Source organism: Aedes albopictus, chromosome 2 (genome assembly GCF_035046485.1).
Source record: "Aedes albopictus strain Foshan chromosome 2, AalbF5, whole genome shotgun sequence".
Lineage (NCBI taxonomy): Eukaryota > Metazoa > Arthropoda > Insecta > Diptera > Culicidae > Aedes > Aedes albopictus.
The window spans coordinates 487274827-487288832 of NC_085137.1; the positions used below are offsets into that span (position 1 = coordinate 487274827).

General features: G+C 42.6%; 1 protein-coding gene across 2 annotated transcripts in view; it reads right to left on the minus strand.

Moving 5' to 3' along the window:
* LOC109623124 (uncharacterized) overlaps positions 1-14006 on the minus strand; it is a 582257-nt gene that overhangs the window by 192392 nt on the left and 375859 nt on the right. For both annotated transcript variants that reach the window (XM_029870626.2, XM_029870625.2), the window contains exon 3: positions 1259-2095. In XM_029870626.2, the coding sequence (XP_029726486.2) occupies positions 1259-2095 (837 nt within the window). The remainder of the gene's footprint in view (positions 1-1258; positions 2096-14006) is intronic.

The following is a 14006-nucleotide window of genomic DNA, read 5'->3' on the forward strand; positions in this document are numbered from 1 at the left end:
ACGTTCGAAAATGGATACATCGCCAGAAATTACGCGCCTGGATATTCCAAAATGATTTGCTGTGTAGGCAGCAGTGTTGGGACAAGTTCGAGGTGGTGGAACATTTCGTCTACCTCGGATCCTTATTAACGGCAGACAACAACGTTAGTCACAAAATATGAAGGCGTATCATCAGTGGAAGTCGGGCCTACTATGGGCTCCGCAAAGAACCTGTGGTCGGAAAAGATCCCCGCACCAAATTCACCATGTACAAGACGCAGATAAGAGGGGTGATTCTCTTCTGGCATGAGACCTGGACAATGCTGGAGGAGGACATGCAAGCACTCGAAGTTTTCGAGCATCGGGTGCTTAGGACCAGCGAAGAATGGACCACGAGTTTGCAGCACTCTACGGCGAACCTAGCAAGGTTCCACCTCCGGAAGGTGGCAAAAGCTGGAAGGATACGATGGGTGGGGCAGGTTGTGAGAATGCCAGACAAAAAATATGTAAAGCTGGTGTTCGCAAGAGATCCGGATGATACAAGACCACCTGAAGGGCAGCGTGCAAGGTGGGTGGACCAGGTGCAGAACGATCTGGCAAATGTGGGGACACGGCTGAAGATAGAGGACTGCAGCCACGAACCGAGTGTTGTGGCGGAGAATAATTGTTGATTCAGTTTTATTATGCTTATAATGTAATGCTAAATAAATGAAAGAACCTTTGGGAACTGATCACTCGTTTTGGAATTGCTTCAGACTATTACTTCGTCAATTTCTGTTTAAACTTTTCGGTTTTTCTATGAAATTCTTTCTGCAACTTCTTAACATTTTTTTCGACAGTTTCTTTGAAAATAAATTCAACAATTCGTTTAGAAATTCTTTAGGTTCTTTCGAAACTTCTTTAGTAAATCTTTTGAAAAATTCTTTCGGTAATTCATTTGAGAATTCCTTTGATTGATTGATTTGGTACTATATTTCGGAATCCTTTTGGAAATTACTTTGCGAATTCCCTCAGCAGTTCCATAGGAAGTCCCTCAATTTGCGTAGAAATTGGCTGAGAAATTTTCAAGAAAATTACCAAAGCAATATGGAGTTTACATTACAAAAAAGTGGCAAAATTTCAAACATCTGCCTATATAGTTCTGTGTAGTAAAATTTCTAGCTTTAACTTATTTTTTCAATAAGCCCTTCAGTTAAATATAACAAAAACCATTCCCGTCCGCACAGAAAAATACAATTCATCTCCACAAAAGTCTAGATCCTACAACAGAGATACTCACTTGTACAAAACCGTGGCTCGTCGCTACCGTCTCCGCAGTCGTTCACGTTGTTGCAGTACTTGTTCAGCGGAACGCACCGTCCATTGTTGCAGGAATGTTCCGACATGGCACATTGACGGCGCGATTGCTTCTGTGCTGCCGCCACCGGGCCATCTCCCATAACGGAGGCGTCCGCGGCAGCTACAGAACTAACGACGATCTGCTGACCCGATTTCGCTGCCACGACCGGCGACAGCAGACAGGACAGTAGCAACAGTGGTCCCACCAACAGCAGGGTGGAAACTGGAACGAAATTCCATCGCCAGCTGCGGCTGGTCCAACTGGTTCGGCTGCAGCTGGCTGGCGCTAAGTGGTGAACGCCGATGGACCACCGACCTCTTCCGGAACGTTTCCCACTGGGACTCTGCGGGTGGCACCGACGGCGACCAGCAACGGTGGCAGTGCTTATCGCGATTGGAATGCGTGGGTGGTTGTGTTGCTTAGTACTAGTTCTAGTCGTCACATCCGCGAGATTGTTCTCCGGTGCGGATGGCAGTGGTGGGCAGTGCTGTAGACGGATTGTAGCGCTCTCCGTGCCACTACTACTGTCGTCGCCGGCGTTGTTCATTGTGTCGGTTTGAGTTACCGTTGTGTCGTCGGCATCGTCGTCGTCGGTGTCCCAGTGCAGCAGCCTTTTATGGCGATGTCGATGGAAGCTGGTTGTACGCCGCGAGCGCTTCCGGAAAGTGGCCGCCGCTAACGTTGTAGTTGTCGCGGTTGTTGCTCGACAGATACTGGTACCGTTTCCGGGCGACATCGTTATGTATGGATCGGGTTCGGATTGGTCTGTGGATGAATCTGAAATGGGAAAAGAACATGGGATGTTCTTTTTAGTATTGATATGAGATACTTGTTGTGATCTGTTTTTAATTTGTTAATACAATTCAACGATCGCTCAAGACCGATACGAAACCATATTTTTATTTGCTCATCCCCTCTATTTTTGGCGTTTTTATAAAAATACGAAAACACTTTTCAGGTCTATATATTTGAACTATTAGGGTATTGTACCATTTGGGCAGGTGTACCTATTTTGGGCACTTGCTGCTATAACTGAGTCAATTTAAAATCGATTGATTTAAATTTTTGTACAGAGTTAGATACTGTACGTGCCTAACACTATACAAAATTTCAAATCAATCGGTTTGAAATTCACGTAGTTATAGCGGCAAGTGCCCAAAATAGGTACACCTGCCCAAATGGTACAAGACCCTATATGGTAATACGTTTCAAATTTCTTTTTGAAAATATTTCGGCACATTCTTTTGAAATTTCCATGGTACTTACTTTGGAAACTTCTTCGGTCATTATTCCTTTAGGATATTTTTCGGTAATTTTCGCTGAACTTCATCAGAAAACCCTCAGAAAAATAGAGTGAAGGCAAAATAGGCTAAATTACCACCTGTAGATTACAGAAGCAATGAAATATAAAGAGTAATCTATGCTCAGAAAAGGGAAACCATCATTTTAAATATCAACAAGTTTTCAGCATGAACAGGTTCAATTCCGGGTCAGTTCACAAACTTTTCGTATTCAAAATTTCCTTTACTTTCTTGGACATGAAGTATTATCGTGCCTGTCACATGTAAAATGGCAGTTACTAACTGTGGAAGTGCTGCATTCGGACTAATGACCTTCGGCTAAATGGCCTGACACCATTTTCCATACACTATCTAAATGTGGAAATATAGCCTTGGATGTGCCGAAAAACTTTGTTAAAGAACGCAAAGCGATCTGACCCTTGTGAAAAAAGTTACAACGTTTAAATCGTCTGACGGTGCTTAACATTTAACATGTAAATGAACAACTTACTTTACTTTCAATCCTGGGTACCCACGGTGGTACAAAGGGCCGAAATGAAAGATTTCCATCCTGGGCGATTGCCAGTCATCGCCTTGACCTGTGGCCAGCTCATATTTCAGTCGACTTGCTTGATTTCGTTGTTGAGGCTGCGCCGCTATGAGCCTCTGGGTCTGCCTATGCTGCGATGTCCTGCTGGGTTCCAATCTAACGCTTGCTTGCAGATTTCGTTTCTGCCACCTGCGTGGAGGTGGGTCAACTTTCGCTTCCGAATTTCTGTCGCTATAGGCTTTTGATGGCATCGACGTTTGAGCTCCACGTTAGAGATCCAATTGTGAGGCCACCATGCACGAATTATATACCGCAGGCATCTATTGATGAAGACCTGCAGCCGTTGCGTGTTCTTCGCTGATACACACCAGGTTTCACTGGCGTATAGCAGCACAGATTTCACATTCTAGTTGAAAATTCGGATTTTGGTGCGTCGACTGATCTGCTTGTTTTTCCATACATTCCTTAAACTCGCAAAAGGAGCCCTTGTCTTCTTGATCCGTGCACCTATGTCGATCTAGGTGCCGCCATCGGCCGCCATTTGGCTACTAAGATATTGGAAGCTTTCAACAATCTCTACTGATTGCCCAGCTTCCGTAAAGCTGGAAGGGTTGACCGTGTTTACATCCAACGATTTGGTCTTGTTGACGTTGATTGGCAAGATCATCGAGCTTGCTCTGCATATCAGAGCGCCGTTGAGCCCATTCGAGATCATTTAGGTGCTCCATGGTAATGGGTTGCCACAGCAATCCACGATTTGGTTCACGGTCAATCGCACCAACCAGGATCTCGTCGATTACGATGAGGAACAGTAGTGGTGATAGTATTCATCCTTGACTCACTCCAGCAATGATCCGGATGGGATCGGACAAAACATCGTTGTGCAGTACTCTGCACGAAAATGCCCTGTACTGTGCTTCAATGAGGCCGATGATTTTCTCAGGGAGCCCTTGCGCCTGAGGGCTTCCTACATGTTTTCGTGATTGAGACGGTCGAAAGCTTTATCGTAATCAATGAACACCAGGTAGAGAGACTCTTGGAATTCATTGATTTGCTCCAAGATGATACGTGATACGTGACAATATGGTCCAGACAGTATCGTCCGGCACGGAATCCTGCTTACTGCCGTTGGAGAGTTGCGTCAATCTTCTCCTGTATCCGGTTAAGGATCACTTTGCAGAGGACTTTGAGAACGATACACAGTAACATGATGCCCCGCCAATTATCGCATACAGTCAGGTCACCCTTCTTGGGTACCTTCACTAAGACGCCTTGCATCCAGTTGGCCGTAAATATCGCGGTTTCCCATATAAGTTATAATTGATGCAGTAGCTGTGCGGATACTACGGTCCCAAGTAACACACTTGTCACCGAAGAGTCATGGCGGCGCAGGTTTTTGTTGCGCAGAAGACACTGTGACTTACTTCTAACAAATAAACACTTACTTGCTAGCAGTAAGTCACAGTGACTTCTGCACAACAAAAACCTGCGCCGCCGTGACTCTTCGGTGACAAGTGTGTTACTTGGGGTGTCAGCTTTCAGCATCTCAACTGATATGCGATCGACCCCTGGGGCCCTGTTCGATTTCATGCTACGGATGGCTGTTTCTATCTCCTGCAATGATGGAGCTTCGGTGTTGACACGGGTAATGCGTCGAACCCTTGGCTGATCATGCTGAGGTGTTGATGGCGTACCAGCGTTTCAACTGGTCAGCCGGGTCGGTCAATAACTGTCCCGACGTGTCTTTCACGGGCATCGTAGCATTCATCTTGGTCCCACTAAGGAATAGAAATACACTAGAACGCCAATGGCGCTGTACTCAGTTTTCCTATTTAATAATTTTAATAACTTTAGTTGTAATAATTGATTATTTTCAAGTGCCTATCTTGTAGAGGACCTTTTGTTTTGGTAAATAAAATTTATTTGACACTTGTAGTACCGCTACTGACGCTGTAAGGGCGAGGCAAACTAGATGTTAGTCACACGAACAGTCGCGACATTGAATTTCTGTGGCTGGTTATTCTAATCACTAAGGCGACGTAAGACATTGTAGATGAGGTGGATATCGTCGGTGTTTCCGGCTTTGTCGCCTTCGTCGGCTAGGGAGTCCGCACACGCTCTTTTGTCCCGTCTACATGAGCGTTTCACTCTCCTTCTCGAGAGCCGGAGTCCAGGTATCATCTGTGATCCACTGCTTTCTCCGGGTGCGTAGCTCACTTAAATTATTCTCGCTGGTGGCGATGAAGGCGTTCTTGATGGCGCTCCATTGATCTTCTACGCTTTCACTTGCTGGAATATCCGCAGCGCGGTTCTCTAGCTCCTCGACGAAGGACCCAAGTAACACAGAAAACATCTTTGAAAAGAGTGTAGAATTAGCATAAGTTAAAATACACAAAAATAAAAAAAAAATATCTTTGAAAATGGAATTGAAAAAAGATGTTGTAGTAAAGTATCATAATGGTTTATTAATACATCTTGTGTTGAAATCAAGTTCTAACTATGTTTGGGAATTACAAGCCACCCAAAAACTTCATCATCCTCACTACAAGTTACAGTAACGTAAATTCAACGTTGATGATACAAGATTTTTGTTTTTTTTTTTTATCTAGTTCATTTATTTGGGGCTCAATCGCGTATAACGCTTTACGGAGCCGAGGATCTTTCTTTGTACTTAATAGTATACATTATACAGAGTAATAACTTTTTATGATATCTGTTAGTAATGGGTGGAAGCCAGGGTACTCGTGGCAGCTCGAGGTTAGAAGGTCACATTTTGAGGGATGGACAGGGTAAGGATTGGGCCAAAGGTTTCACTGCTGCTCATCCGGGGGTGAATCGCATCTTGCTAGCGAATTCGGTGCCTTGTGGTGTTGGTACCAACTTGTTGTGGGACTTGGTCTTCCGGATGGCCAGGAGTAGCTTGGTAACACAAAGAGGACAAAACAGAGAAAAAAAAACTGGAGAAGAAAACACAAGCGAATTAAACTTTTATACCAGCAGAGCGAAGAAAGTCGAAAATACATCCCATATATGTGACATCGCGGGTCCCCAACACATCTCTCACAAGAACAAAGGGTTGTCTACCTCGGGCCTCAAGGGTATCCAATAGTAGCGCTCTGGAGGCGTCATTATCCGGGCATTGCCAAACTACGTGGTCGATGTCATCATAACCGGAACCGCACTTAGTACAAACATTGCTCAACGCGAGGTTAATCCTGTGTAAATGCGCGTCTAGCGAGTAATGGTTGGACATAAGTCTTGACATCACGCGAATGAAATTGCGACTTACATCCAGACCATACCACCACACTCGCAAAGAAACATTAGGAATAATGGAATGTAACCACCGTCCCAGCTGGCCATCTCGCCAATCATTTTGCCAACTTTGAAGAGAACTCTGGCGAACAAAATGGAAAAATTCATCATGTGAAATTCTTCTATCATAGATCTCACCTTCCTGTGCGCCCACCTTTGCGAGAGAGTCCGCCTTCTCATTGCCATAAATTGAGCAATGTGAGGGGACCCATACAAAGGTAATCTTGTATGATCTTTCGACCAGTGCACCCATCTGCTCCCTTATTTTTGTAAGAAAGTAAGATGGATGTTTTACAGGTTTCATCGACCGGAGTGCCTCAATCGAACTAAGGCTATCCGAGAAGATGAAGAAATGGTCTACGGGCATGTTTGAAATCATCCCCAAAGCGAAGTTGATTGCTGCCAGCTCAGCAACATAAACCGAACAAGGTTCCTGAAGTTTGCGGAAGGCGGTGAAATTTTCATTGAAAACACCGAAACCAGTGGATCCATTTATGCGGGACCCATCAGTGAAGAATCTCATACAGGAATTGACATTTAGGTACTTTTCGCTAAAAATGCGAGGAATAGATATACATCGAAGTTGATCTGGTATTCCATGAATAGCTTGTTTCATGGACAGATCGTATTTAACAGAGGTACTGTCATTAGTGAAGTGTACATGGGGAGGATTATAACTTGGTAGGCTTATGTCAGATGACATGTAGAACAGATAAATTCTCATGAATTTTGATTGAGTGTTCAGACTGAGCATTTCTTCGAAGTTTTCAATGACAAGTGTGTTGCTCACTCCACACTTGATAAGTAACCTTAGCGAGAGCTCCCAGAATCGGTTCTGGAGAGGTTTCACCCCTGCCAGGACCTCTAGGCTCGCATTATGCGTTGAGTGCATACAGCCGAGAGCAATACGCAAACAACGGTATTGAATTCGTTCCAACTTTATTAGGTGGCAGTTTGCTGCTGAGTGGAAGCAGAAAGAGCCATACTCAATAACAGAGAGAATAGTCGTTTTGTAAAGTTTTATGAGGTCTTCCGGGTGAGCACCCCACCATGTTCCGGTAATTGTGCGTAGAAAATTGATCCTTTGTTGACATTTTTGCACCAAATACTTGATTTGGGTACCCCAAGTGCCTTTTGAATCAAACCAGACCCCAAGGTATTTCGAAGTCAAAGATTGGTCGATTTCAATTCCCAAAAGATTGAGTTTCAGTTGGGCTGGGTTCCGCTTTTTAGAAAACACAACCAATTGAGTTTTTTGCGGAGCAAACTCGATCCCCAAATCTCTTGCCCAGATTGACAGATTATTTAGAGAATTTTGCAATGGTCTTTGCAACATTTTTGCATGTGGGCCTTTTAGAGAAACCACAGCATCATCTGCAAGTTGTCTTAGCGTGCATTGTCCTTCCAAGCAACTATCAATGTCTTTCACGTAGAAATTATAAAGCAAGGGACTTAAACATGAGCCTTGGGGAAGGCCCATGTAGCTTATTCTGGAAGTTGTCAGTTGTCCGAGATTGAAGCTCATATGTTTTTCTGACAACAAATTATACAAGAAATTATTTAAAATTCCTGGAAGTCCACTATTGTGCAGTTTTTCTGACAATATTCCTATGGAAACTGAATCAAAGGCGCCCTTAATATCCAAGAAAACTGAAGCCAGTTGCTCCTTTTCCGCATAGGCCAGTTGAATATCTGTTGGAAGCAACGCTAGACAATCGTTTGTTCCTTTGCCCTTGCGGAACCCGAATTGTGTATTTGAAAGCAAGTTATTCGATTCGACCCAATGATCGAGTCGTGATAGGATCATTTTTTCCAACAATTTCCTTAAACATGATAACATAGCAATTGGGCGGTATGAATTATGATCAGACGCTGGTTTACCAGGCTTCTGAATAGCTATTACTTTGACCTGTCTCCATTCACGCGGAACGATGTTGTTCTCCATGAATGAGTTGAACAGGTCCAGTAATCGTCTTTTCGCGATATCTGGGAGATTCTTTAGAAGATTGAACTTGATCATATCGCGTCCCGGAGCGGAATTGTTTGATGAAAGAAGAGCCATAGAAAGTTCCAGCATAGTGAAGGGTCTGTCCAGAGAACCGTCTCTTGGGGATGTTTCCCAAGAAATCGGTTGTGCTGGGACTGAGTCTGGGCAGACCTTTTTCGCGAAGCTGAATATCCAACGGTTGAAGTATTCGTCACTCTCATTAGAAGAAGAGCGGTTTCGCATGTTGCGAGCCACTCTCCAAAGCGTTGTCATTGAAGTTTCTCTTGAGAGACCCTCAATGAAGTGTCGCCAATAACTACGCTTCTTCGCTTTCAGCAGGTTTCTCAGCTGTCTTTCGAGCTTTGCGTACTCTTGATAAAGATCTGAGGTACCGTGCCTACGAAAAGTTTTGAAAGCATCAGATTTTTTAAGATACAACTGGGTGCAATCATCGTCCCAGCCTAGTGTGGCTGGTCTTCTTTTGAAGGTTGCACTTGTAACACGTCGTTTTTGTGATTCTAATGCACTCTTATATATCAGTTCAGACAGGAATCGATACTCATCCAAAGGTGGGAGGGGATTGAATGATTCGATGCCAAAAGATACCGCTTCTGCATACTTTTGCCAATCGATATTCCTTGTGAGGTCAAAAGGAACCTGAATTGGCTGGTCTGACCTCTCACTATTATGCTTTATGGTGGTTATAATGGGTAAGTGATCACTACCATGAGGATCCTCGATTACCTTCCACAAGCAATCGAATGATAGTGAACTTGACCCCAGTGATAGGTCGAGACGACTTTCTTTGCCGTCAGATGCAATACGTGTCACTTCACCTGTATTTAAAATGTTCAAATTGAAATCGTCGCACAAATCATAGAAAATGGCCGCTCTATTATCGTCATATGGTTCGCCCCACCCTGTACCATGTGCGTTCATATCACCCAGAATTAAAACTGGATGTGATAGTGCAGAAACTGCATTCCAAAGATGACGGCGGTTAATTGAAATTCTTGGAGGAATGTAAACGGAAGCTACGCAAAGTTCTTTACCCTTTACGTTTATTTGGCAAGCGACGATTTCTACGCCAGGATGAGTCGCGATTGGAATTCTATAAAATGAGTAAGTCTTTTTGATCCCCAAAAGAACTCCCCCATAATGGTCATCTCTATCCTGGCGTATAATGTTAAAATCGTGGAAGTTGAGTTCATCTTCAGAAGAAAGCCATGTTTCACAAAGGGCAAATATATCACAATCAGAGTTGTGATTCAAAAACTTAAACAGGTCTAATTTAGGTTTTAGACTATGACAGTTCCACTGTAGCACAGTGATCATATCTTGTACCTCACTTGATGAATTATCCATCGAAAGATATGATCGCAGCAAGGAGGGGCCATGATTGTGTCAGATTCCGAAGATATTCTTCTACTGTAGGTATAAACATATCAATAATGCCTCTAAATGTTTCTGGAAGGCTGAGGGCATCATATAAGCGATCCACGAGAACCCTAAAAGTAAACAGTCCTCGCTTGGGTCTAGGAGGCTTGTTTGAACTGCGAGGAACTTTGGCAGCTTTTTTCTTGCTACCTTGTCGATTATTTCTCTTTGAAGTGTATTTAACAGGCAGAGACGGGGGTGACAGGTTCTTGCTACAACATGGATCTGAAGCTAGAGGAACCTGATTCTTCGGAGTTTTTAAGTTTACCCCGTCCCCTTTGACATTAGGCAAACTTTTGAGGGAAGACTTCAAAAAGACCTTTCGGCGCAATCCCGGGGAAGATGATGACTTCCTTTTTCCAGGTGCGTGCACCTCCGAAAGAGATCCACCCTCATCAGTTTCGCCATCGTCCTGATCATCGGAAGACAACTCCTGATAGGGATTTTCAACTGGGACAGCTGATTCAGACACGGAATCTGGTGTTTTAAAAGATTTCACCATCTCCGCATAGGTCTGCTTGGAGCGCCTTATAATAGAGCGACTCTCATTTCGAATGCGTCTTTTGTAAGCCGGGCAAACTTGCAAGTCGTGTGGATCTCCGCCACAGTAGCTACATTTTTCCGCTTCCTGTGTGCAAGAGTCCTCCAAATGAGCTTGGTTGCATTTGCCACAACGGGGCTTGTTGTCGCAAAAGCTATCACTGTGACCAAACTGCTTGCATTTGGTACAATTAAAAACCTTCGGCCTAAAAAGATGCACTGGGTAAAAACTACCATCGATTACAACAAATTCCGGGAGGACGGAACCTGGAAAAGTCACTCGAAAAAACGCTGAAGGCGAGTACACCTTTTTATTTCCTTCCATGGAAGCCTTAGATAAGCGTTTACAGTCTAGGATAGCCACATCAGGAATTGACCTATTTTTGAATCGACCAAAGCCGGTCTTGTTGTCCTCACATGTCAGCATTTCGTCGAGGATCTTCCCCTCCACCTCCACTTCTCGTGCTGGCACATAGACCGCGTATTCAACAGTAAACGCTTCGTGTTGAGCAATTTCATTTGCTGCTTTGTAGCTAGGTGCGGTAACACGCAGCTTGGATGCTTTCACTTGGTGAACAACGGTCCCAGGATACTTACGCGTCAGCTCTCGAGAAATCGAAAGCATATTCAATGGTTTGCATTTGCGCCGGAAATAGACAACCCAAGGTCCAGGCGAAGATGGCTGATAAAACCGCGTACGAGCGATGATATCATTGGGAGGCGTTTCGCCTCCAATCGAATCGTCCATGTGGAAACAAATTTATGGAAAATAACTGAAAAGTGCAAAAGAGGAAGAGAAAAACCTTAAAGTATTTACAGTGCACTTTCTTACTTAGGACGACAACTGTTTGGTTTGTAAACCAAACAATGTTAATATATAGAAAAAATAAAATAAAGCAAAAAAAAACTTGTATTAATACTATACGAATTCAATTCTTATATTTATTTTAGCGCACCCTGTAGGATGCAAATAAAAACGGTATTGAGAAAAAAAAGAAAAAATAACTAATAAAAAAAAACAAAAAAAAAATGTTTTGTTATTTATAGTTTGTACACCCTTACCCGTATACAGTAGTTTGGGAACCACTGTTATGGATGTCAAAAAAATCACGTGGTCGAATGTGGACTGGGGATACAATAGACAAAAGCGATCAAAACAAATTGGGCGGACAAAAGAGTGTATCGAAAGAGTGATACTTATCTGACCGAAGCAGGTAGATATTTATCACAGGCAGGTCGATGGTAAAGCTGTCCGTCGCGTCTGCCTTCGCACCCGTCGCCGCCGTCCTCTTCGATGACGGAGGGGCTGATGATGGCGATAAAGATGATTTTCTTGGATGCGATGCTTCTTCTTTGATGTACGATGATGCAAGCACCTCGCTTCCCGGGTTGCGCTGGATACCACCTTGCGACACTACACTTCGCACAAGCAGGAAAACGTACGATATAAAAAACCTTCCGCACTTGCGGGGGAAAAAACTCCACTTATACGAGGTCTATCGCGTGGTGAGATACGGAGCACACGTCCTACTCGTCCAAATGCACAACTGGGAATGACAAGATTTTTGTGTCATCGTTTTCCAACAGTGCATAGTTGTAACTTTTGCGCTCAAGTATGTTATAAATACGTTACTTCTATGTATAGAATACGTTAATGTGCAACAGGTTTATCAGGTCGTTGATTCTTAGAACACTTGATCATTATGAATGAAATATTTCTTTCACTTAAAATTCACAGCAATTTGCACTATGATAGCTTCCAATGCATTTAATTTATGCTTTTTGGTAGCTGATATTCAGACTACAAACTTTCTAGAAACGTCAAGAACAAAGGTAAATGAAGCATTTTGAAGAATAAGCTTGGCGGCTGTGGAAGTATCTTTTGGTCTCTATAGCTCGGAAGAATGAAGCCATCATTCAATTACTTGTCAGACTTCTTATCATCTATTGATCACTTTATGTACTTTTTTTTATCTGTATTAACGAGATTTTTAGCCCTAGGCTAGTTCATCTCGGGACCCATGCTTTACTTCCCTTCCGAAGGAAGAACTCACATTTTGCGAGTTTGTCAGGAGTGGGATTCGATCCCAGGTCCTCAGCGTGATAGTCAAGTGTTCTAACCATCACACCAGATCCGCTCAGCGCGTTTATGTACTTAAGTGGAGACTACATCTCACTTCGAAACACAGATTCAACCCAGTTTTTCATCTCGCGAAATAATCAACAATTTCCACAAACATCACTTCAACTTTGTTATTGTTATAATTATGTTTGAAACAGGCATCCAAAAAACAAACATAATACTGTGTGTTTACGCTGTTTGTAAAAAGATGTTCAAAATACGTCATTTTGATGTTTTTTCAAAGTATTTCAATTGATGGAAGTATTGTCTGATAAATATGTTATTGAGAAGTACAGCATATGTAATTTAAACTTATTTATTATGATGATTTTGTGGCTATATCGGTCTCTTTCTACTCATAAGTATATTATATTTTGATTTGTTCCCTATCAGGGCAGATAAACTACAGTACCCGCTCAAAAATTTCATGCTCAAAATTCAATATACAGTCTTTTTTTGTTTTGATTGCTTTTTTTTCTGAAGAACTGTGTATCTGGAGAAAGTCTAAATATTATTGAAAATATATATTATATCTTTATTGATATCGAATATACTTTTTGTAGTCTAAAACCTACCATGAATACAAAATAATTGAAAATATTATTCCAAAACTTTTTGACAGTACTGTGTCAGAAAGCCACCATGTTGCATGTCTGAAAATCATTGAATTATCTCGCACAAACCATAGAGATAACAATTACTTTATTTCTTGTTTCCAAACGGATGGAAAGCGAATGAATTTACGGAAAATGAATGTGTTAATTTCACCATAAATTTTGAATGGCACATGAAATTTGATCATAGTGGCCAAGCATCGAGATGGGCAATTGCAAATAGAATCTGAGGTTTAAAAATTGTTTTGAGCCATTATTAAATATCATATCACAATTGCCACATTTCTTGGCACAGTGTGCGTTTCATAAATTTCAGCTAGCAAAAAATAAGTATTTTCGACGTTGGCGAAAACATATTCAAAACTTAATCACATGTTATAATAATGTATTGAAAAACATCTAGTAACATCACAGATGTTTTATAAGCCACCATTTTTTGCGCTTTTTCGGTGATATAGGTGTATGAAAATACGTTTCCTATATTTAGAACAAAACATGTACGTTTGTATGGAACATGTATTATTTACATTAATGTAACAAGTTGTGTTACTTGGGGACCTTTTCACCGCAGCGTTTTCCAGTCGACGTGTGTTGAACCGGTGCCCGATTTTCTCCTCCTGCCGATAGATTCTAGCAATGTGCAGTCGGATCTCGGCGATTAGGAGATGATGGTCGGACGAAATGTCGGCGCTACGTTTATTCCGCACATCAAGAAGGCTCCGTCTCCATTTTCGACTGATGCAGATGTGGTCGATTTGATTTTCCGTGACGCCATCACGGGAAACCCATGTCACTTTGTTCACTGGTCGATGAGGAAAGAGCGATCCCCCAATCACCATGTCA